Source organism: Buteo buteo, chromosome 10 (assembly GCF_964188355.1).
Source record: "Buteo buteo chromosome 10, bButBut1.hap1.1, whole genome shotgun sequence".
Classification (NCBI taxonomy): domain Eukaryota; kingdom Metazoa; phylum Chordata; class Aves; order Accipitriformes; family Accipitridae; genus Buteo; species Buteo buteo.
This window is the reverse complement of record NC_134180.1, coordinates 11997002-12022792: the sequence shown is the minus strand read 5'-3', so window position 1 is coordinate 12022792 and position 25791 is coordinate 11997002. Positions and strand designations below refer to the sequence as shown.

General features: G+C 40.4%; 1 protein-coding gene across 1 annotated transcript in view; it reads right to left on the bottom strand.

The window, feature by feature from the left end:
* RGL1 (ral guanine nucleotide dissociation stimulator like 1) overlaps positions 1-5196 on the bottom strand; it is an 81474-nt gene extending 76278 nt beyond the window's left edge. The window contains exons 1-2 of the mRNA XM_075038678.1: positions 5013-5196; positions 3916-4026 (exon numbers count right to left, since the gene is read on the bottom strand). Coding sequence (XP_074894779.1) covers positions 3916-4026; positions 5013-5039 — 138 coding nt within the window. The 5' untranslated portion in view covers positions 5040-5196. The remainder of the gene's footprint in view (positions 1-3915; positions 4027-5012) is intronic.
* Between the last annotated feature and the right edge of the window lie 20595 nt (positions 5197-25791).

Here is a 25791-nt window from a genome sequence, read left to right as displayed (position 1 = left end):
CCTCAGCATACTGCTCCTGGCAACAGAAATTCAGGTGTTTAGCAGCTGATCTACTATTACAGCCACTGCTTTACTGTTCTTACCTGCTTCTGGCTATGGTATGATTCAGCTTGTCTCTGTTTCATTTTACGGGTACCTGGCTGTCAGTTCAAGATCAAAAAAACCCACAGAACTCTAAACTTTTCACCTGTCTTTTCTGATTTGTTGTCTTTTCTTCATGGACAATAGCACCATCCTGTCTGACACACAGGATGCCAGTCTCCCTACAGGCTGTCTTTACATCCTCAGAGGTAAGCTGGATCTCATTTTTCAGGTTCTTTCTGTGTCACAGTTTTAAAATACAACCTTCTCTTTCTAGCCACATCATTAAAATTCCTTGCTGCACTCTCAAACCTTCTATTCCAGTTCCTGATATGCCTTTTTCTCTAGCCTGATGTAATGGCTTTCAAAATGATGCTGAATGTCCACTCAAAAGCCTGCTGCAGAAAGCACTCTCCTCATCTCTTCTTTTGAGCGTACCATCCATCTATATAAATCTCTACATCTCCCTCCTTCTCTCTCACAAAGAAGTTAGGCCATGTATCTCAGTTTCCACGGACCTTCATGGCTTGTTCCCAATCTCCACATCATCTCTCTCAAGAACCTGGAGACCTCTCAAGGTCTATCCTGGAGACACCAAACCCCATCTCATTTTCAGAAAATGCCTTCATGCTTTCTCTTGTCGAACCTATTGTGTTTGGGAGGTATTCTCCCTCAACATCTCCAGAGGTTACATTTGACTTCTGAAGTTTTGTTAAGATTCTGCATTGCCTTGATGTCTACAAATAACTTGAGAAAAATCAGACTGTTGCAAAATTGATACCACTGCCTTGGATACCAACCATCAGTCGAGACAACATATGTGTACATATCAAATGAGGCTTGTCTGTAATCTGTAAATTCTTTTTAGTCAGGACAGTACTTTTGTGCAGCATCTAGCACAATACTGAGCTACTACTAGGGCTTTTAATATTTCATAATACTGTAGTGCCTAAAGTCTTAAGCTTCACTAAATATTTAGCAACTAAGTATTTAGTGACAAAAACAGTAGCTATTATTGGCATCCTTTGATGTCTAATATTAAATTTAAAGCTAAGAAATTTGGTGTTTATACAAAAGCTTCACACTTTTGAAAGTTATGGAATTGCTGATGACTGCGTAAGTCACAGCCTGTTTGTCTTTTTCTTTTATTAATTGTAGAATTTTGAAACACAAGACAGACATTTCTGTATTTAAATAGGCAAGTGTTTACAGTGCTTAAGCTGTAATCTTATGATTGGCTTTTAAACAGACCATTGTGTCATAATAAGGCCAACCATTCAAGAACCCTGGATGGATTCTTAGGATAGAGAGTTTTAGGAAAGGTTATTAGATGTCCTGAAACATGAAAGATCTAGGTTCATTCACTTACTGGTACCTGTACAAGAATGTATTTAAGCAAGATTTCAAGCTTCCCAGTAATTAAAGGAATTGGTAATAAATCCCAACACACTCAGAATAAATAAGACCTTTTATATTCCTTTCAACACAGGTTCTATGAAACTTTCAGTTATATCTGCATTTCTCTCAGACACATCAAATAATTTACCATCTAATGCTTTTCAGCTGAAAAGCCTCCAAATCACTTTACAAATGCAGCATCGCTAAGAACTAAACACTCTGGAACCACTGAATCAACCCCCCGCTCTGATACCACACAATATTTAACAGCCACATGCAACGTCGAGGTTTTAAGACTTGGGCTTTTCAAGTCACAGGAACTTGACGTGCACCAGTTAACCACAAGAAGCTCAGGGCCTCAGTGAAGGTCAAACTGTTAAGCAGACCTCTACAGGACACAAACTGACATTGACGAAGTAACTTTTTAAAAAGTAAACCCACACAGGCATATAATCAGTAACGGAGTTACTATATTTGTTACAATGAAGGCTCAATACTTGCTGATGTACAAATAGGTTGTTCCCATACTCTCCAGTTGACCTTGAGTCTCCAACCTAAGCCTGACTTAGAGCACCATCAAAAAAAATTAAGACCAGCATTGATAAATCCATCAGCTTATTAATTTAGTGCTATGAATTTCAAAGCATAGAAAAAAAGTTAACATCATAAAACCCTATAAGCTCCAGATAAAAAAAAAAAAAGGTCATCTGATGACAATTATAAAAGAGACAATTATGCTTTTCAAGGCAAAACTGCTGGGGGCAGGGATTGCTATTCATAAATAATGTTCTGGGTTAGAGGCTATTTATTGACTTTAGGACCACAGTAAAGCCATTAATAAAACAAGATCACAAAAAGAGCTTAAAATATTTTATGTTCCGAAAAGCTTAAGGGAAACAAACAGCCCATACGTTTAAAAATATTTTTAAGTAATATGCATAAGAGTTTTTGCTCATGAAAGACACCAGCCTGTAAGCTGAAGTCACCAATTTATGCCCAGAACAGGTGCGGACTTCTGACACACTGCCTCCTTCCTCACAAACAGGGCTCAATTCTGACCTGAAAAAACTAACACTAACCACAGAAAGCTAAAAGTCACTTCCATGAGCTTGCAGTCCCTTGTCCTCCTATTAAGATTGGCACCATCAGCTGTGGTGATGATCTCAGGAACACATATGCACTCTTCCTTTGAGAATATGACCAAGACCTGGCAAACTCCTTCTACATACAAGGAAGAACATAGCTGAAATAGGAGAAAATTCTACTTTTCTGAAGTATGTTTATGGGACACAGACACATTCAAAATGATCTCCACCTCTTATACAGCTGGGAAATTTACAAGAGCTCAAAAATACTTTCTAATATTTTTCCTGGTGAAAACAGGATGCAAAGATGGGAAATCTGCCACTCAAAGGAAGCAGATTTGAAATTATCTGTTCTGATTAGAACTCTATGTACTTCTTGGAAACATGGGAAGGGAAGATCCTAAGCACTATCTATATGCAGACAGAACTTGCTTATTTTTCTTGACTGCAGTTTCAGCACTGCTGTATTGCTTTATGTCACGGAACTTCACAAGCAAATGATTTTATATAAATCTCAGGGCAGTTTTAAGAGCCTTTAAAATACCAACCTTGATACTACATCAAACCAAGTTCTTATATTATTGCCTTTGATCCCAAAGAAAATACATAAACATAACAAAATAATAGGAAAGTTATAGCTACCTCCTGAAGATCTGGCTCAAACTGCCACAGCTGCACTGATTCCAATGAAGTGAGGACATTTTATATCAGCTGGGGACTTGGCCTGACAGAGGTGAAGGCACTCAGCAGCATGCCAAATTGAGTGCGTATGCATTTAAACCCATTTTACTTACTGCTAAAGCCTTCATGCTTTGAAATACACCTTTGAAAAACAATACAGAGCTGTAATTCTTGCAGAAATGCAATTAGTTTCTCATCTGGCTGAGAAAGCAATACGAAAACAAGACCCAAACCTGTATTCCCTTAAGTTTCGAGGAAGTTTCTGCTAACTTTTCAGAGATCTTCATTAGTCAAAATACCATGACTATTTATTTGGGAGATCTGAGATAGGTTCCTAACAGCAGAAATAAACCATAGCCCAGTCTGAAATAACTGTTAAATGTTCAACTTCTCAGGCCATAAGCTAAGATTCTTGTTTCTGCACTAAATATCATCTGACACATGGCCACAACAGGCCAAAGCTTTTTTACATGTCAAGAAAAGAGAAGGAGTCAACACAAGGAGAGAGCATTTCAGATGACCCAGGCAGACAACTTGAGTGTTTGGGGTTTTTTAAATAGTGAGAGCAGTCAGTGCTAAAAGTTAATATCGTAACAATTTGTGTGGAATTCAGCAGGCTCCAAAGTCCATGAGCAGCCTTCCAAAATGCCACCACGCCAGCTTTACTTACCCCTAGCCATCTCGCTCCTTTGTTGGCAGCCTGCTGAATCTGCACTCTTTTCAGGGTGACATGGTAAACAGCTCCCTCTTCTACCTCCTCACCCCAGTCCTGAATTGTGCTCTGCCAGGAAAAGGGAAAAGAAAAAAAGTAAGAGAGAAAGGAACATTTTCCCTGTTCTGCTAACCACAATCTATACCAGGTGCTCTGCTGCTTCAGGCAGAGCTGAGGGCAGAAGACGGGCTGCACAAAGTAAATACAACAATCAAAGCAATACAGGATACTTTGGGATTGAAGGAACACTGGAGATATTCTTGGCAAGCTGTCCTTTCCTGTGGTATCAAGATACCCTGACTTTCCATTTAACTATTTTTCCTAGACTAGCACATATTTTAAATAGTTGTATAAAGTCTTTTCTAAGGAAATAGTTTGGTTTTGATTAGCAGTCTTCTCTTCCCTCTCCCTCCCCCTCCCCCCTTTTCTAAAGCAATTAATCTCTTTGGCCTTTCATTTATGGAAGGAATTGCACTTTTTAAAACTGTTGAATTACTTAGGCAGACAGCCTTTAAACTTTGAAGCTAACAAGCATTTAAAATACAGCAACCCTTTATTTCTTTTGACAGGAGGGATCTAAAGCGCTTGTGGTTTGCTTTTCCAAAACCTATTATTTCAAGCTACAAAAAACTTTACAGAGTCGAGGCTTTAAAACTCACAAATAACAGAAAGCGGATTAAAAAAAAAAAAAGTGCATGCAACGTCTTCCAAACTTTAACCGAACATGTGCTGCAACGACTCCTCATTTCCTAGATTATTAACCGTACAAAAGAGCGCAAGCCGCTGCGACGCAGACAGAAAACATGCACCCGAATTTCTCCAAAGGGTGACTAACTTCCCTCTCTTCACCCTCTCCGTGTCAGGCACACGCACGCAGTCACTCCTGAAGATAAGCATCACTCGGAAGCCCGGCAGATCGCAGAGGCGATAACGCACGGCGTTTCCAGCGAGGCTCCGGGAAGCAGCGGACGGCTCGCCCGGCCACGCCGCCGACACCGGCACCCCGCGGGTAGGGCCGAGGGTGGGGGGGGGGCGGGGGCGGGACACCCGGTTACCATTTTAGCTCTCCACAGCAATTTCATTCTCGATGCCTTCCCGGGCGCCTCGACGGGGCACGCCGCCGCTGTCCGCCGCCGCTCCGCCCTGTCAGCGGCCGCCGCCGCCGCGGGCCGGGCCGGGCCGAGCCGTGCGGCCCCTCGGCTCCGCGGCGCGGGAGGCGGGAGGGCGGGCGGCCGCGCCAGGCCCCGCCTCGGCCCGGCCCCGGCCGCGGCCCCGCCGAGGGGCTTCCTGTTTACCGCGGGCGGCCCCGGCCGAAAAGTTACGGCGGATTCGGCAGCCCCTGCCCGGCGCCGCGCCGGGACCGGCGGCGGGGCTGCGGCCCGCCGCGGACGGCCACCTGAAGCGGGGCGTTCCACCCCGCCCCGGCCTCCCTGGGAGAGCGACAAGGTGCGGCGCGCCCTGCCCGGCTGCCAGCGGGGACGGGGCACGAAGGAAGCGTCTCCTTCCAGGCCCCCGGCAGCCGCCGCCCGCCTGTAGCCGCGCACCGGCGCCCTGGCCCGGCGGAGAGGAGGGGAGCGGCGGCGGCGGCCGGTGCCGGCGGGCAGGTGCGGGGAGCGGGAGGGCCGCCTTTGGGGCTCCCTACCCGCTGCTGGCGGTCTTTGAACCGTTCTAGCATTAAAAACAAGCAAACAAAAAAACCACAAAAAAACCCAAAAAACAACAACAACAAAACACCAAAAACCAAATACACAAAACTTTAAGCCAAGCTTAGTTTTTTTAAAAAAACCTATTCCTACAAGTTTGAGAGTAAGGAAATGAAAGGTTATAGTAAAGCCCGACACCGCTGCTGACAGCGGTACTCTGCGTTGTTCTAGTCCTGCTCTGCAGCGGCGTGAGGAGCCTACCGGGCTCTCGCACTCGCCCACCGGGCAACTCGGGTGGCTCGGACAGGAGCGGAGAGAAGACCTTCCTCCTCCTCCTCCTCCCGCCCACGCCGGCCAGGCTGTGGCAGGGCAGGCAGCCCCCACCGCGCTGGGCGGGGGGCAGCCCCCTGCAACTCCATCCTGTGACTATCCTCCTGAAAAAAAAAACCTTCCCCTGACAGGGAGATGCAAAGAGTGGGGACGGGGGATGTGCAGATGTGTAGCGGCAGATAAGAAACCGGTGATGAACAGTGAAGCCATGAGGAGCAAGGAGCAGAGACGTGGGCTGTGCAGTCAGAGATGTGGAGGGGAACAGGGCTGAGTTCCTGGTTTGGGGAGATAAGGTTTAGAGTGACGGGAAACTGGAGGCATGGGGAAAGCATGCCTACCCATTTAACCTGTACAACTGGCATTAGGAAACAAATCCTGACTATTGTCACCTCTCTCACCTTACGAGAATGACTATTCAAGAAGAAAAGTTTCTGATACTGATTCTGTAATCAATAAATTATAGTCTACCATATTTCCCACCTACCTCTTTAGATAGATTAAAACCACAACATCCTTAGTTTTCTTCTGTGGGAGTCTTTTGCTCACAGACCAGCAACCTGTATGAGCCACGGCCATCTCTGTACAAGCACTAGCTGCTAACAGGAGGATCTGAAACCACCTTAAAAACACTAACTGAAGTTGCCTATTGAGCTCTCTTTAGTTACCTGTCTTTTTCAACTTATAAATGGAAGCAGAGAGGAGTTGAGCACACAAATTACTGTACAAGTCAATGAAAGCAGTAAGAATTGAACCGGAGAGTTTAAATCTCCTGAACCTCAGTGCTAACAACCAGTATATTAGTATATTTACACACAAGTGTTACTATCAATTATCTCGGGAACAGTGCTGGTTCAGAGAGACTATTATCACTTGCAGCTGTTAACATGAGGAAGCATATGAAAGCAAGGAACATTATTTTAAGCTACGAAACCAAGATTGAGTCGTGTTGTCATGGGTGACCTGATCTGATTATTTGCCAGGCTGTGCATTTAGTTTATTTGTGTAATACCAAAGTGATCCAGAATATGCTGAGGCAGATACAGACTTTAATAATCCGACTAAAATGTATTGTAGCATACAAATCAAAGTCTAGATTTTCCAAAGTCCCTTGGCTTCTCCTGTAAAACTGCACAGGGCATTTTGAATGTTTTAGATTTTGCAAACCGGTTTTCCACATCACAATTTTTAGGTGCGAAAAATGGAGTCTGCCTTGAATTCATGCAGCTGGCCCAGCAGGCGTGCAAGCAGTTTCAGAACAAATTGCTATTGAACAGGACAAACATATTTTAGCATATTAAAATGGATATCCAGCTACAAGGACTATAACACCAAAGCCAAATAATTAATCTGTACTGAAATAAAAGCTCTATTGTGGTAAGATGTTCTGGTGGCACTACCATTACTTTGGGTGGCAGTCACCAAAAAATGGCAGGTATTTCCAACTATTTCTTTAATAAGAAGAAAATGGCAGTGAGTTAATACATTGGGAAGGGGCACACGTATTTGACTCAATTTAGCTTCTGTTGAATCACGCATTTCAGACTGTATCCTTAGGGAACACCTTCTTATGGAGAAACAAGCTCAGGACTTTTCATTCAAGGTAGGGCACAAGCCCTCTCATGGATGATGTTTCTGAATCCTCTTGGTCACTGACAAGTGACAGAGAGAAGCTCCGTCAGGAAGGAGTGCCAGAGGAACTCACCCAGTTTAACAAACAGCAAAAAGCTACCCTTTTTATTAATTGGATTTGCCATTAGTCCTGCTTAGAGTTAGACTATTGTCCAGATTATTTTTGGTGAGACACGGTGCCCAGACTTTGTAACATTGAACACAGACACACCTTTCTAAAAAAAACCAAATTGAAATCACAGTGAAAGGTTACAGGAGGGACAGTAATCAGGCATATAATTCTGTGGTATATCAAACTGCATCCTACTTTTGTAATAGTGTTAATAGTGTTTTGAATTTACACATTGTCTTTCATCCTAATAGACCACAAGGACTGTACGAACAAGCTACCGTATAAGCTGCATCACTGGCACATGGTCACACCTGGGCTGCTGAACAAGAACGTGCAACATGCACAGTGGCCTGCAGGGCAGTAAGTGGAGACGGAAATTTTGGCCAAGGTGATGAGGTCCATATGGCAACAGATAGAAGTATTGTACAAAAGCAAAGAGCTACCTACGCTCTTCCGGATTTGAAGCTGAAATTTCATACAATCTAAATCACACACAAATGTTAATCTTTACCCCTAGTTCTCAGCTCTGCCAACAAGCACCTGAGATGGCAAATTGTTGTTATCTGGGTTTTTTGAGCATCATCCACCCTCCGCTGTCATGGTGCTAAATGCTTGTGAAGGTATATATACTTAAAAGGCAGCTATTTTCCAGCTCAACAGATTTCTGAGTGAGCCTTGAAGATGATATATTTACAACGGGATATTTGGTTCTGTAGTGTCCTCAGTCAGCTCATCTGGGAGGAAAGTATCAGAATTAGCCTGAAGGAAAAATTCATTGTCTATGCTAAGAGTTATTGCTTTTTAAGGATGAGGCAAAAAAAACCCCAACCCAATATTAAAATACTCTGTCTTTTGTAGAAACCTTCAGTATTTACTTGATTGAAATCTTAATCTAGTTATTTTGTTTACTTATCCCTTAAATTAATTTACATGATTAAGCTTCTAGAAACTGTTTCTATTCACTAGTTTAGCTGCAAGGGGAAAATTGCAAGATGGCCAGGACAACACGCAGTGCAACTTAGTCTGACAAATTAATTTGATCTTTAGCCCCTACCTAGTATGCTAGTTCAGAAAAGCATGTAAGCAGTAGCTTTACTTTAGCATGAGCTTGAAACATTCACATCAAAGGAACTAAATTCTTAAGATTCTTTGATGAACTGGAGTCTAGACCCTGAAATCAAAGTGAATTGCAGGTTCAAACCTCCATGGGACTGAGTCTTCTCCCCACAAGAATTGCATCAAATATCACATTGCAAAAAAGCCCAGCAATCACATTTTCAACAGATTTTCAGTGAAAACCTGTTTATCCAAATCCTCTACCAATTCTAATATTTGCAGTTTTCTAGTTCCTTGGAAGTCTGGACTCTCCTGATAATCATCTCACTTGGGAAAAGGATATTTGTAGGTTGGGGTGGTATCTTCATTAAAGCAGCTGGCAGGGGATGGGATAGTGTTTTCCAACAGTATTTGCTTCTTTCCAGCTAAACAAAGATGTCAGTTTAAATATATTACCTCTTTTGACAGACCTTGTCCGTATTTATAACATCAGATCTCATAGCTACAGCAACGCTGTTACACGGAATACAAGAAATTTCTCTCGGACTGGTAGAATGTTTCAAAGTGAATGAAACATACTGTACTGACTACAAATTTAACAGAAGGCCCCTTTTTAACTCCAACTCCTGTCATTAACTTTTACCAAAACATGTCTGTGTATGTATATGTAACATATATGTATTTATTTGGTCTTTCAGAGAGAAAGGATTATGCTCAGTCTAGGCTCCTAAACATCTGCCTTATATCCAAACACTGATTATTTAATACTGGAAAGGAAGAAAAGCATATGTAACATTTAACTTCCATTTAGTTGCATTCTAAGACCATTATGTAGTATTCAACCACTTACTTGAGACCAAGAGACAGGATCAGAATGCACAAGGAAAACATGAAGACAAAGCAGGCTCTGATTAATCTAAAAGATGTTCTGTAAAGATTTCAAGGACCGAAGGAAGCATGAAAAAGAATAAGAACAGTCTGCAACTCGGTTCAGTAGAACTGCTGGTTTGCTCTTTTAACAGACTTTAATCATGAAACCGATCTATACCAATGAGCCACACTCATGGTCAACGTTGTGTTAAATATTTGGTTCTTTCCAAATCATGTTCACATGCAATAATACATTCCTGCCATAATCAAGCTCTTTGCCTGCCGTTTCTACTGAATCAGAATTGTTCCTCTAATACATCTGAGCATGTATTCGCTCCCCCTCACAACAAGAGAGAAATACAAATCCACTTGTGAATGCAACCTTACACTTCTCACAGTGAAATGTTATATAAGAAAATACTTTGAGGTCTGGAAAGTTCTCAAACTGCAGATCATTGACCACTTACAGCCCAACGAGAACTCACTGACTGTCCACAGAGCAATAAGTTAGTCACAGAGTGATGATTTTTCCTTGTTTTCAGCTGTTGCTACAGCTGGTGTGCAGACACTTTCATGAGAAGACAAAGCAAAAGACCTATAAACCAGCTGGAAATAAAGAACAGCTAGTCTTACTGCCTCTGCTAGGGGCCTAACAGAAGGAGAAGAGGAAACAGAAGTCAGAGATACCCAAATAAGGAAAATATTTGGGAGAGCAAAGGAAAAGGATAAAGTAACCAGGTGATGTAAGTATCATCCCAGACAGCTTCTCCATGAGAGAAAGGCATCATGCAGACTAAAAGGAAAGAAGCCAGGTACCAGCAAGCTACATACATATTAGCTTCACTGGGAAAGGATGCTTAGTGGGAGGTGGGAAAGAAAAACACACAACTGTCTCATTTTTTTTCCAAAAAAGGGAAAATACTCCTTGCATTACAAAAAATGTAAGTTAGGCCATGGTTTCAAGATGTTCCTTTCAATGGCAGTGCCAGATCAAGCAATTTCCACTCCCTGGTGCTTGATCATGCCAGGGGCTAGAATTGTTTGCATGTTGGATATGCTAGATGTTTCCTAGTAACCATGCCTTTGCATTAAATTTTTTTACAATATTACCTTTTTTTCTGTTTTTTTCTAAGAAGCAATGGCTACCACCTCAAGGCTACTATCTATACGTGTGCAACTGTTAATTGGAAAAGAGGATTCCATGAGACAGTCTGCCTGTTCATCCTGTAGAAAATATGAGAATCTATCACATAGAATAAAGCCTGTCCAAAGAGACACCCCTGCAATGGATGATGCATTAGAAGTGCATGCCTACAAAAGGAAATAAATACCATTTCTATTAAGACTATCTCATTAATTATTATTTGTCTGGTTTCTCTATAACCACATTTAGTTCTTGCTTTCAGTTTATGGCACATGCCCTCAATTTGATAACTAACAGGTGCTGCAGACTACAGTTCTTGAGATTGAAACTAATTAAAAAAAAAAATCACACACAGATGAGCCACAAAAGCTATAGAATGCAGAGACTATAGAAATGCAAACACAAATCAGTTTTATATTGTGTTTTAATGACTGTGGACTCTGACCTGTAGTTTGGCTGCAGAGAGCTCTTTACCACAGTTACCATATGAAAATCACCTGGTAGTATTCCTTTACATTGTGCACACTCGAGTTCCTGCTTTCCACTCAATTACACAGTTAGCTTGTCAGGGAGTGCTTTAGATCTGCTTAACATTTAGTATGCTACAATCTCACCTACACTGAAGGTCCTTTACAGCACAAAGCACCTCACAGGCACATACCTCATGCAGTCATTTCCATCAGTACAGGGACAATACTTTGCACATGCTGCATGCTGATGTAGAGGGTGACAGAGGTGAGCCAGGTCCTCCATCTTCCTCATTTGGAAATAAATTAACTTGGATATTTGTATTCTTTAAATGAATGAGATGCACTGTCACTACATGTCAGAGAGTAAGAAAAATTGTTGGGATCAAAAATTAAATTTTAATTTCAAACCACTAACTAATCAAAGCAAAAGAAACATTACATTAAACACTGTATGTCTGATCTTCTACTGTCTGCAACCTTAGCAATCCTTACTCCTGTACAAAAAGGGAAAAACAAAGTTCCCCACTCACTCTGAAGAGAGTTGAAAAATGTGACAATGCAGTAGCAGCTCAGTAAAGAACTAGATACACAAGTTCACCATAATCTGTCTTTGCTGACACTAGAATTAGAGGCCTTCAAGTAATTGGAAATACTAACCAGCTTCATTGTAAAATGCCAGAGGAAATGTAGCAGAGCTCCCATACATAAAACTAAATTAATGATTCATAAGGCTGCATAATTAACAATGCTAAGTCAAAAAATTATGTAGTTAAGGAAGCACATCCAGCCTTCCCTTGACCTCTCATTTCACATGTGATTGCAATTAGATAGGCATGCACTATTTCACAAACTATGCCGTCCAATAGGATATGGCATACTTTTGTATAATCTCAGATCTGGGTGGCGTATCTCCTTCAGGAACAGCAAGTCCTTAGACTTCCATTTGTTAAGACTTCAAAGCAATGCTGCTTGCAAAACCAGTCACATCACCGGTAAACTACACCACCTGCAACATCATATGGAGAAACAACGGCGCATTCTACTCCCTGTCCCTTGAACCTTTTGACTCAAAGAGGAGTGTAAGTAGTGCCAGTGTACCTCAGAGTCTGGTCTTATACCTGCCCCCTACTCAGTCTGCAGAAACCTCTCTTGGTGCTTTCAAAACGACCTGTAGGAGCAGAGACAGAAGGTCCTAGGAACTTGAGTCTCAGTCACACATATCTCAAAACACCCAGAAACTTTTCTTAGACCATAAGCGCTTTATGAGGTCTTGTGTTCCTTTTCCAGCCCCATGTGTCCCTGCTGTTTCAAACCAATATCTTTCTCTAGTTTCATGCTGAATAGCTACTCAGGTGTTCACAGCAAATCCTGTTGGCTGCACCCTTCACAAGCTTTGAAGGAAAAAACAAAACCCTGAAGTGCATGCTGAGTACATGGTTTTCTAAGGCTCGTAACTCAGTCAAATCAAAGCCAAGACTAAGACACTTCATAGGTATGGCTATTTCAATGCCAAATTTTAGCACACAGGCCTCAGCCACTCACGCTGCAGAACTGTTCAAAAGAAGGCAGAAAAAACTCTTTATGGAGGGGAAAAATAGTTTTCCACTCTCCTCATACTCACACATGGATGAAATGTTTTCACTCAAACTTTCCAAAAAATTCACCTTTGAGCAGAATCCAAGGGCCTCATTTGAACAATTTTAAAACTTTCTGCAAAGAATAAATACTTTAATCATATAAAAAGGCATTGCTCAATTACAAATTTGACTGTGGGTAATTCTCCTGACATCAATTCCATTTCTCCTGATTTACATTGTCATGAGACCAGAATGAAACCCAGTGCCTTCACAGAACTAATAAAAATTATTACTCCCTTCTCCAACAAAAAGTTATGGAAGACTGAAAAGAGAAGGCTAATATAACCAGCAAGCATTATATACCTATAAGAACAGTGACAAAAATAACTGTCATAGAAGAGCAGACCAAAATGCCTAAACCTCTAAGCTTCATAGCAAAATATTCATGTTACAAGACAATGGAAAATGGTGGAAAGGCAGAGCTCCAGAGGTATTTGAGGTTGAAGAGGACAATGGCTCCCCATCAGTCCTCCCCAGCCATGGTCAAACAGAGCTGGCCTTGGCATACAGCAGAGCTCCAGGACAACCTGGTGACTTCTTCAGCCAAATGGAGATTTGGATCTTGCAGCAGATCCTGCACGAGCACAGCCCATGTCTAACTCAGCTGATAGTTTAGGCATGGAGTTATACCTGAACTGCCTATGAGTTGCATGCATTTACTACCATTTCATGATAATTCAATCATATTGCCAAAAAAAAAAAAGGTAAATACAACGTCACATGGTAATGTCACTCAGTAATTTCTTTGTAAACAAGATGGTACAAAACACCTACAACAGGTCAAGGGTTGAGAACTGAAGAGGCAGTGAGCGAAGCATTCAGATCTTGCTCAGTGCAACAAGACTATCTTGAGGGATAGCAGGGTATTAACAAAGTGAAAGTTGCTTATGCTGTTGAGATCACTCTGATTGTAAACAATGGGACCATGTTCCTTTCTCTTATTATTGCTTCATAGAGCAATAGGCAAGCATGCATATAAAGGAGAAGACAGGGAGATAGAGCTCACCAATTTCTTCCTTTTTCAAGGAAGGGACTGATTTACAGTTACATCTTTTATACGCACATACACAACACACTTCCATTTAGTATCATCAGTATTGTAACCGCTGAGTTTTCTGCCATAGCTCCTAGACAGCATCATAGAATAAGTAAGTCAAACAAACATAAGAAAAAAAATCCTACAGGCATTGTAATATAAATGGGTCATTTTTTTGCATCAGCTGAATTAAGGAAAAGAAAACCCCTTTCCTGATTTGTGAATCAAATGGCTCTCATATACAAGTGTCACTCAAAAGATTGCCTTCTCTGTGTTTCAGATCTTTTTTTTGCACCTAAGTAAGGTTTAATAATTAAATTGGTCGTGGAGCAAACACATATTGGGTTGGTTTAGCAAAATTTTAATTTTCCCTAATTGCTCTCTCGTCTCCATAAACAGGCTGATTCTTCATAAGAAGCTTCTTACTTTCAATACATTTACAAATTTGTTATTTATATTATTGGCTAGTTGGTACTCAATCCTCCTCCTCATCCCCAAATTACTTGCCATAGTTTGTGTTGTCTTCTAGCAAGCTTCAGTTTCCAGAACAAGAAATTTAACTATTTGATTAAATGAGCTCTCAAAACTTCCCATTTACAAACATAACTTTCTTTTTCCCTTCTGCTCTGTTTTGTTTTGCTTTGGTTACAGATATACTACACATATGCCTTTTATGGCCCTGTTACAGTATGCTTAAACAGTATAAATCTCTGTTGACTATGAGGATTTCCATCTCCTTAATTTTCACTCTAGAGTCTTTTTCATTTTTCTTCTTAAAAAAGAAATATTTCCTCCTCTAGAAGGCTGTATCACTCTGGTATCCTTTAATCCAAGCACTCCCCAGAGGACTCTGGGCTTAATAATTATATTGGAGTGTCTATTATTTAGGATACTGGGAGTACTTCCCACTCTATCTGGGGCCTCCCATTCCTCTGAACAGACTTTTGCCAGCTAACTCTGTATTTATATCCAGCTAGTTCAAAGCCCAAGGACTTTGTCCCTCCCACCCATTGAGTTATAATCAGACGGCATGTCTTAAGTTTGAATCATTCACTTCATGCAGACGCAGTTTCCAGAAAGAGTAAATGAAGAGTTTCAATTTAAATGCTGTTCCTACAACAAATCCTAGTATTCACATGTTTTCAATGGCATTGTATATGTTGGAGATCACAATTAAAATGTCCAAAAGTAACTCCATAGCTTAGACTTAAAATAGGAAAATCTGTATAAACCCGTCTTGTGAACTGTGAACCCCAAAACAAAGTCTGGCATTTCTGAACGTTGTGCACAAACACAACACTCTTAACCTCTAAGAGGTTATTAAAATAACAGGGATAAATTAATCATAAATCCTTGTATTAATATCATAGTTTATCTTATTTGCTTTTTTATTCTAAATGACCCATATTAAACTTAAACCTACGTCCCCCTTTATTGTGAGACATATTTCAAAATACTCAGAAATCCCTAGACCCCGTTTTAAGAAGCCTGCCAATCATATAAGGGAGCTCTTCTGGATGCTGAAGACTCTTGAACACCATGGACAGATTTCTCAGCCAGATCTAAAACAAATTCTTGCAAGCTTTCATGTAAGATGGGCACTCTGTGAGATTCTCTGGTCTCAGATCACAATGCTGTTAATCCAAGCCAACAAAGGATTCCCAGTAGTGTAACAGAAAACAGAACATAGGCTTCAATTCAGCTCAGAGCAAAGACATGAGAAAGAATCTAATTTTCCAGTTGGCTTGGGCTACTGACCCTACCTTTTTCCCATTGCTCAAGCAACAGTAAGCCAGAGTTGTCATCTTTTTTCTTTTCTTCATTGGGTTAAAAGGGAAATAATTGAAGTGAAGCAAGAATTCAGCTTATCTATGGGTGTCTTGTTTTCTTTAATGCTACATTCATTCTATCTGATTTCACCAAATCCTACAGGGATTTTATTACCCTCTCATAGCCCTGCTACAGAGCCAAGGAGGCACCATTAAATCAGACTCCTACTCCACAGCTTTCTTTTGAGTGCTGTTTGCAGGGAGGAGCAAAGAACAAGAGAGTTGTAAACAAATATGTAACAATTAACATTAGAAATGTATATACTGGGCCCTCCGCAACCACGTAATGTTTTTTCATCATACATACCACGCAAAAAATTAAAATTTCAGGGCTTTACTAACTACCACAGCCTTGAACACAGAAATCTCTAAATTAGAAAGGAAATCTTTTGAGTGCAGTGCAATAAAATCCAGGTTTGGGGAGGCTGGGGTTTGGGGTTTTTGAGTTGTTTTTCTGTTTGTTTGGTTGTTTTTACCTCCTCTATCTCTAAAATATTCCATAGTAAGATACAACAGTCTATACACCAGTGACTTGCCTTCTGCGGGCTGTCTGAGCAGTTCACGTGTTGCTCTGGTGAGTTGCTCCTTGATCTTCTACCAAATCTCGAAAGAAACAGGTCCCTGAAGGAGAAATTCTGTACCTGTTTGAAAGCAACAGAAAAGCAGTTTTAAAATGCAGATAGCAATACATTTACTTTTAATGTTTATTATCTCTCTCTCTCTCTTGTGAAACACAACTGAATAAGATCATTACACAGAAAAGGAAGATGCTCAGTCATGTTCATTAGATGCAGTGCCAGCCACTCACAACCGATGGCATGGTTACATACACCCAAGCCCCTTCCTGGCTCGCTTAAATTTCTGCTTTCTCTGACATTAGAGTAAGTACTGCTATTGCAGTAGCCTAAACCCGTAACCTAGGTAGCACATCTACTTCTCCCTCTTGACTACACTGCATGTGTAATAGCAGTGCTGAGACTTCCTTGATCAGGACACATCTAGATTAAGAAAATGGGTACTAAATAAGTTTCTGGAAGTGACCTATTTTGCTAGGAGAGGGAAAAATGCTTTTACCAGCATAAGTCAGCTCCAACGTTTTTCCCTTTATGTTGTTATGACTCTTGTCTTCCACCTATTGCAAACTCTGAGCTTTCCAAAGCCCATGTTCCTGTCCTCCAGATCAGTCAAAACGCAGCATTAAGACTTTCTTTCTCATTCAGTTATTTAATATTCACTTTTAAGATCCCTCAGAACCTGATCTCTCTTCTGACTCTCCTTATTTTCATCTCTTAGAAGCTTCTCACCTCTGCTGATGCTTCTCACAGATCAATGCCTGCCAGAAGCTCCCAGTGGTAAAGTTCACTGCCAGGCTTTTTCTTTGGTATGCTACCAATACACACTTGATAACCATTTCAAACTGATAAACCCAGCTTTGAGATGCACCTTTATTCTGATGCCAAAAAAGGATCTCCAGTTCACAACAGTGACATAAAGATCGTGTGCGACACAAGCAATATTTCCTTTACTAACAGAAGTTTAAATGTTTTACAGCCTGCAGTTGATGCATATCACTAGTGATCTACAAGTATTTGCTCTCTCTGGTCCCTTCCAACCCAAGCCATTCTATGATTCTATGATCCATAGAGTCCAACATCCAACAGTCATGCCAACCGATGCTACTCTGATGTAGATTAATAGAGTACAACCCACTTGAAAGTTAGATCAATACCTATTAAAAATTCGGTGAACTTTTGGGACCAGTATGCCCCAGCATGCTCAGCTATCCTCAGCTAAAGAGAGATCCCTTTTACTACTTGTGCTCTTGCTACTTGGCTGCTGCTGTAGTGCATATATCACTTCCTTGAAGAAGTGCTGCTAGTGACTTCAGTGGATTCACTTGCAAGGGAAAGGTGACAGGATTAGAACCACAGCCTGTAAACACTTCAGTACCCTCTGGGATTATGTTGTTTTATTATTATTGGCACATTGTGCTCAGACAGCAAAGACATTCATTTAAGGATACTAGTTTCTATTTCCAGCTATTTTTACATCTATTACATCTATTTTTGTTTGAACTTATTTAAAGACAACATTATCAACCCAGAAACAAACGACAGGAAGGAGATGGAAGTCCACAATGCTTGAGACTCTAGACAATGACAGGAAATGCCCTGTGTTTTGACAGTTCCCCCAATTCTCTTCCAGATGATCTTTACTGAAGAATTAGACAAAGTCCAAAAAGCAAAATAAAAACATAAACAAAACTCTGTGAAGGGGAAATCCTCTTGTATTCAGATACCAGCAGAGTGGAAAAGTTTAGAGAGAATCCAGGTCTAGAACATTATGTCAGAAAAAAAAAATTGTCTATATAAAAGCAGGAATGGAACAGCGACACGACAGTTACAAGATGTAACAGGAACGAATGATTCTGTGTTCCACTTGGAGAAATCTCATTGTCTGCCTCGAAGCAAAATTACAAACAAACAAACAAACAAAACAATCATTTAGTGTGTTTTGTGATGGGTATATTAACAAGATATTTGGCTTAGGTATTTTCAAAGTACCCACCATAGTGACAGTTGAACATTGTACATGAACATTTTAGGTATATGAAGCTTCACATCCAATCTGTTTCTGAGATCTCCACTAGCTCAGACAAGAAATGTCCTTTAGCTTATATATGCCTTCTTAATAACTAATACATGAACATAAAATCTCAGCTGTGTTAAAGAAAAGTTTAGAAAACCTACCAACGAGCAAGCCAGACTGTAGATCAGTTTTGTGCTATTCTGAACAAGCATCTAGCTTACTAGCAATGGAGCATTACTGAGCAAACTCAAACCCTATTCATTGTATCAGGATGACATTACTAAAGATGTATTTTGAAGTTTTTACATATGCAAAGATCTAGCTGAAGTCAAACATAGTTTCTCCTCAGTAAAAACCAAGTAAGAACTTCAAAATTGGCCAAGGTTGAACATTGTAACACAAAAGTTTGAGCAGAAGCCAACTGTTTTGCTCCCCAGAGATCAGTTGGAAATGCACCAATAAACAGGATGGAAGATACTCTTTTCAAGGGAATAGTACAAACAGAAAATTAATTGTGCAATATGTTACTGTGCTCAGGGAGACAAACTGGATTGGAAATCAAAACCTAGAGCAGATAATTAATAATTATGCAGTTATATTACAAAACACTAAAATACACACAAAAAGTCAAAGGAATATTAAATTCTTTCACTTTGGGTTATAAGCTGAACACTGATAGGATCCATGGAGGAACTTTTCCTATAAGAAGTTACTCCATCCTTGTCCACAACTGAACTGTCAGGAGCTATATATGCACTACATAGGCAATTTGTCAATCTTGGTATAGCCACAGCTGCCTTCCACATCACAGGGATTTTGCAGCATCCTCAAAGAATGAGCTAAAACATACAGTCTTTCATCCACAAATAATTTCTTACCTGAAACTGCCTTACTAGAGAAGACTACTCAAACTGCAAGGCAATTCTTTAGTAATACTGCCAGCAAGAATACCAAAAAGTGTCAAATACAATAAAGGAGTTTATAAAGTGGTAACCAGTGCACAGAGGACTGGAATAAACCACCCGATGCATTTCCCATCCAGCAGCAGACAGCATCAGATGGCAGTATGTTTCAGTCATTACAGATTTATCCTGAATTAAACCTGCAAGCAAGAAGTGAAATGACTTTATATCTTCCTCTTCCCCCAAATATGTGTCAATTATTCTTTATGGCTTGTTTTCTTAACCTTTCTTTTGCAAAGCAAAAAGAAAGCAAAGAAGCCATAGCCGCCTTATCTTTTTCTTTTTTTTTTAAGAAAAAAACCAGAGAATTTTTAAGCTTACTGCAAACCACTACCAGACGTGCATTTATCACCATAACGTGGTGTGATGTGTCAGTTGATAATCTGGCGCCCACTTAAGAGAAGGAATTCAGCTTATTTTTTGTTCCACTAGCTAGTCCAAAACCAAGTGCAAAGTTGCACAATCCCTCCAACTTTGTTGGAGATGCAATAGTCAGAACCAAGATTCACAGAAGAGGGAAGGAAAAAAAAAAGTCATATGTTAAAAACGCAAGAGTTCGGCAGAGAAAAACACTGCTCTTTCACTTTCCCAGGCAGGTTTCTTGCTCTTCCAAGTGGACTCCAGACTTCATGTATTTCTTTCCCTCTTTCCCTCCCTCCCTCTCTCCCCCAACCCTTGATGATAGTATTTGGCAGGAACTTTTAATTAAAAAAAATCCAGACTGCCTTTGTGCTACCCCAGCAAACCTCTCTGGGGAAATGATGTTCTTTGCTCAGCAATTCCTGTTCAGCACAGAGTGCCAACACGAGGAAAACAGCTGGAGTGACTTCCTATTCTCCATTCAGGCCTGGCGGCCTAGGAACAAATCCTTACAAAAAGAAAGAGACGTTGAAACCAACAAAGATTCATTGACAAAGAAATCCACGATGACTTTTGTAAGATGTTATTTTCAGCTCATGTTTTTAAATTAATACATTCAGTCTCGCAGAATAACATTGAACTCATTAACAACCTAATCCAACTACCACCAAAGCTGTGGAAAAGCTTCATACCAAGTGGCAACCAGAACAACAACTTTAATGAAGAAAGCTGATCAGTTGTAAAGACTATGCAGGAATGACCTGGGCAATGGGCTTGAGCAGCCCTTGCTACAACAGTCTGAACCTGGACACAACCTCCAGCACTAACAAATAGCAACAGTAATGCAAAGCAACAGATATACACTCTATATCATCACCCAATAAATAAGCTGAGGCTCGAGTGTACATTTTCTAGGCCAGACGTGTCCTAATACAAGTGATCCAGGCAGCAATCTTGCCATACATCACGATTTTATCTCATTTTGCGTTTTCCTTGAGGAACCTCCTGTTTAGTCCCTGAAAAGTCTTGCCTTTCATTCACATACAAATAATTTGCTATATTCCAACACTGCAATATGGGTCCCCCAATAACTCCTTAAACACCTAAAAAATGAAGATAATGCAAACATTACTACTTTTTAAGTCTTGCAGTTATGTCATCCTCATATGGGGGAGGGAGGACCTTGCCAGATGGGATTGATAATTATGTGGCTGTAATCCTAACAGCTGTCATTCAGACACATAAGAATATTGTCCAGTTTAATCTGAACACCAAGAGATTTACTTTAAATCCCTTTCCACTCTGTAGAAAAGCAATACTAACTATGCAGCTATCACCACATCTCCCCAGGCTTCAAGATTATTTTGATGGACATTTATTTTTTTCCTGAGAAACACAATGTCTATTTACATGTGCAGGAGAAGCCAACATTTAATCCAAGGATTACAGTCATGAAGTCCTGCTATTCTAAATCAGTCTGCTCCTTGGGCTTTAAGTTGAAAATCCATATATTACTTGCTAACTTCCTTACATTTAAATCTCAAAATGCAAAGCATCTGAGATCATAGCCAAGTTCTGGAAGAGACCCAACAGTTAAATCTCCAGGGAAGTCAGGCAAGGCTGATAATTGGGTTCAGACAAGGATATATATTTGGTTTTTTACTACACCGATACTGGATAACACTCCAGCTTTTGCATTTTTCCCCTTTTTTCAGCTTTGCTCCTTTCTGCCTTTTAAGGAAAGGTGACCTTTTTAATTGCCTCTCATCACTAATCACATCTAGATAATAGTAACTAGCTAACCCTTTACAATAGTCTGGCTACTAATGGTTTAGTGAGGGGGGAAGGAAGAGAGGAGAGAGCAGTGTTATACCTCTAAGGCGATAGACTTTACAATTTGAAGATCTGTCCTTTTCCTGAGGCTGTGTCATCACAACACTCACACCGCTTGCATCTGAATGACAGGATGGGTCCCTTTCCTTCTCTCCCCATCTCCTTTTCTTAAATTACCATGAATTTCCCTCACTGTAACCTTGTTGCCAGTTCTCAGCCTACCCAGTGGACAAATGACAGATTCCTTTGGTTCAGTCTGCAGTTGAGGGATGAGGAGAGCAGTTCCTCCAACAGTATTTAGAAAAGAAGAATGGAAACAAACATTCCAAAATAATATTCGACTGATTATACAAATGCTGATTAACATAAAACTACATTAAAACAAAGTGCCCTGCATGTAACATACCGGGCATATAACTTGCCTGTTCCTACTTGTTTAATCAAAAGACTTAAGAAAAAAAGACACGAAGTGTATCACATTCAAGTTATGACTAGTTTCAGGATCAGAATACAGCGCTAGCCATCTCCCATAACAGTCATATGGCAACAAATCTTTTACCTGTGCTAACCTGTCCTCCATAATCTTTGTTGGTCTCCTATGTTTATACAAGAACGGAGTACAACACCCAGATCAAATGCAGTTATTAAACAGGTATGCTAAAAAAGAGACACCACAGCAAAACTTAATTAGTCTCCATGGGAGACAGACACCAGGGGGACTATGGAGTCCCTCTTCAAGACTTTATTATGCTTCTTGTGCTTGTGAAAATGTTTCTTATCTAGGTCACTGTTTTACCTTTTCCTACTCAATTATTTGAAGAATTGTTTTACAGCCTCCTTTGATCTAGGTATTCAGGCCAGCAACAATACAGCACAGAGTGGGGTAAATGGTATCTTAAACAATATTTAGTGAAGACCATAGAAGAATTTTTCCAGTTTATCATGTTTCCACTGCAAAGAAAGGTGCCATTAAAACCGAGAGCACACCTACACAACAGTAGCTCAAGAAGGCCCCCAAGATAAGCAGCTACTGACCTGACTGGGCCTTTCCTCAGCTGCAGCAATCAGTGTGTTTGCCACATATAATCTACCCAAACCCCTGAAATTTATTGAACAGCGAATTGAGAGGATGCGACAACTGCAAACCGATTCTTCATTAGACCTGCAGCTAGAAAGGCATTATGTACGTGTTGAAGAAGAAACTCTAAGTCCAGAGGTTTGTAAGTTAGTAGCAAGTCATAAAACTCCTAACCACAGCAGTCAGAACCTGACAAGATGTTGGGAAGGATCAACCTTACTCTGAGGGCTCAGCTGGCTAACTCTTTAAAACAACACTGAAGGAATTAGATCAGTGTACTCTTTCTTTTTTTGGCTTGATTTCCCAGGCAATCACACTGCCTGCCACCCTCCCCCTTAAAACAGTGGATTCAAGCCAGGTTGAACAGAAATTTAAACTGCTGCATGGTTGATGGAAATCTTCTACAGCTGGAAAGGAGGAAAGGCTGGCCCTTCTAGCATCTCATTGATAAAAAATGACCTAATCTTGGGAAATATTTCATTCTGAGCAAACATCATCTTCGAATCCAGAATCAATCACAAAACACAAACTAGACAAAAACCAGGCTTCATTAATTCTGGCCTCCATGGTTGAGAGTGCCTGAAAACACATAGTAGGACATATTCGACAGATGTCAGAAAACCTTGTATGTGGAGTTTCGGAACAGATACAGAGACGCTCAGAGACTTGGATTATCTTTAAACCCCATAATGCAGACCTGAAACAAATCAGTTTTGTGAGCAAAAGAATGAATGAAGCCTAACTTCTGATAGATTTGTAACCCAAGTCTTTCATCCCTTCCTCCACATAACTCCCTTACAAACACCTTAATCCTACCCTCCTTCCCACGTAGCCCAGGAAAAAAACAACTTATTTTGTAGCTGGTCCTCACTGCCACTGACTGCCCAACCAGCACATCCATGCCAAGTGGCCCACTAGAGGAAAACGGAGGAGAAAACTTTTGGAGCCTCAGCTGCAAGCCTTTCTCACAGTGGGGTCAAGACAGAAGTTCTCTATCCAAGTGCTGATTTTTATGACTGTTGCATTACTACCTGGGAAACCTCTACTGCTTTGCCAAATTGAGCTGATATCTGCAAAGCGATTCAAGATTCCATTGAAATACAGGTAAAAGAAGGCATAGTCACATAAACCTCACTTGCTTAGGCCAATAAATAAAATTGCTTTGAGATTAGAGAGAATTTGAAAATGTCCTTGTGAAAGAGATGTTTTGGAGCAATGTTAGGAAACCTTTAATAAGAGATGGCTTGATTATACAATTGTAGCCAAAAAAAAGAAAAAAAAAAGAAAAAAAAAAGAGCATCTTAGGCATGAAAGGGATTTTATACAATATTGACTGAAACAGATGAAGACAATATAAGATACAGTTGATTCTGGAAACAATCAAAAGTCAAAACTAAGACCTTCACGAAGCTTTTACAAAATCAGAATTCAGGCTCTCCCAGGAGAAGAGAGCTGCAGATTCTGAGACTGGATGACTCACAGCAGTTTACAGTCCCGCACACACACACATACAGTCCATTGGTGATATCCATTTATGCTATTGTAGTGAACTATACAAGTTCTGGTAACTCAGAAGTGAATACATATCCTGTTTGGTCATTTTTACTTACAGGGTCACTAGTTTCAAAAGAAGAGCATGCAAGGCAGCTAAGGGCAGTAGCTGCATCTGGCTTCCCAGATAAATTAACTTGCCATCATAAATGGAAATTTTTACTTTTCACTTGAGTTTTAGCACAAAGTCAGAGCATTACATATTCCTTGATCAACTTGTATGAAGAAAGAATGCTAATAAGAAAGAGGACGGCAGGTGGATACCCTGTAAGCTGTGCAATGACAGAGAGGAGCGTGGGAAATGTGCTACGTGGAAAGAAGTTGGAAACTGAAGGAAAAAACCTCCTGGCAGTTTGAATCCTCTTGTATACAAAGTTGTTGCTTTTATAAACAAGTGAATTGGGTTTATAAAAAAGTCTGGCTCTAACGATATTTTCTATCTAATGAGAAAAGTCTGCAAGAACCCAAAATACTGGCAAGCTGCTTGGGTCAAAAGGGGACCACTGTAACCGGAACGTAATACTATCGATTACTGAGGATTGGGAGTCAGGGCTTTGGCACTGCCTCGCATAATTTTTGGAAACTTGCATGATTTTAGGAAGAGTTTCCTGTGTTTACCTATGTTTAAGGCATGGATAACACATAGAACTGCTCCAAAATTTTCTGACATTGTTTTTTTTAACCAGAAAATGGGTCATCTATTGAGTCAATGTGGTTCATTAGAAATACCTTTGGTTTGAAATATCTTTCCCCCAAACTGAGAGACTTTCCAGCAGAATTCTCCCTAGACTCCTACCATCTTTGTCCCTAGCCAGAGGCTCACTAGTGCTTATGACTCCAGAAACTGTAAATTGCTGAAATAAATGTGTTAATGGAATTAACATAAATGCGAATGGCATTTAAAAAACCACAAACCAACCAATCAAACAAAAAACCCTGCAGTATCTAGGGGACTTCTCTATTTGTGTGAAATGTAAGCACTAGTTTGTTTGAACCAAAATTAGGCTTTGAAATAAAACTAAGGCTTTCTGCTTTTTTAGACACCTCTTTCTTTCCTCACACAGGATAGTATGAAACTTCAGTTACTTCACAGCAGTTTATGGTCCTTCCTCCACTATTCCTTCCCTCTTCCAAACCAGACAAAATAAGCATGTCACCCCTGAGTTCCTTCTGTCTACAAGAAGGTAACCATTCAGCTTTGGCCATGTCCCCACAAAGGAATAAATCTCTTCAAGTGTTTCCCATTCATGCTCACCAAGAAAATATACTTGCTTCTTACACATATTATGATGGAATCTATACAGCAAAACCAAGATCTAATCCTGTGTCAGACACTTTATAAATAAATACAACAGGACTCTTCCTGCCCCAAGGAGTTTAGTTCCACATCTGTAGAGCACTTTGAAGACATCAGACTGAAGGTACTACAGAGATATTAAATAATTTAAAAAATATTAAAAGCAACTAAACCAGCAGGTTTTCTTTCATGTAAAGGAACTATGCCTTGCTAGCACAACACAAGCTGTATGTTGGGTGGAAATCCAGGTTTTCCATGACTCACTATGACACCTGGCCAAAACCAGAAAACAGCTACATTCTTCCTGTGCAGAGTTCTATTTATTTTCTGTTCATATTTTGAAAAGAAGCTTTATCGTCATGTATTTTTACTTTACTTTCATTGTTTTATAAGATCATTTTAATTGTA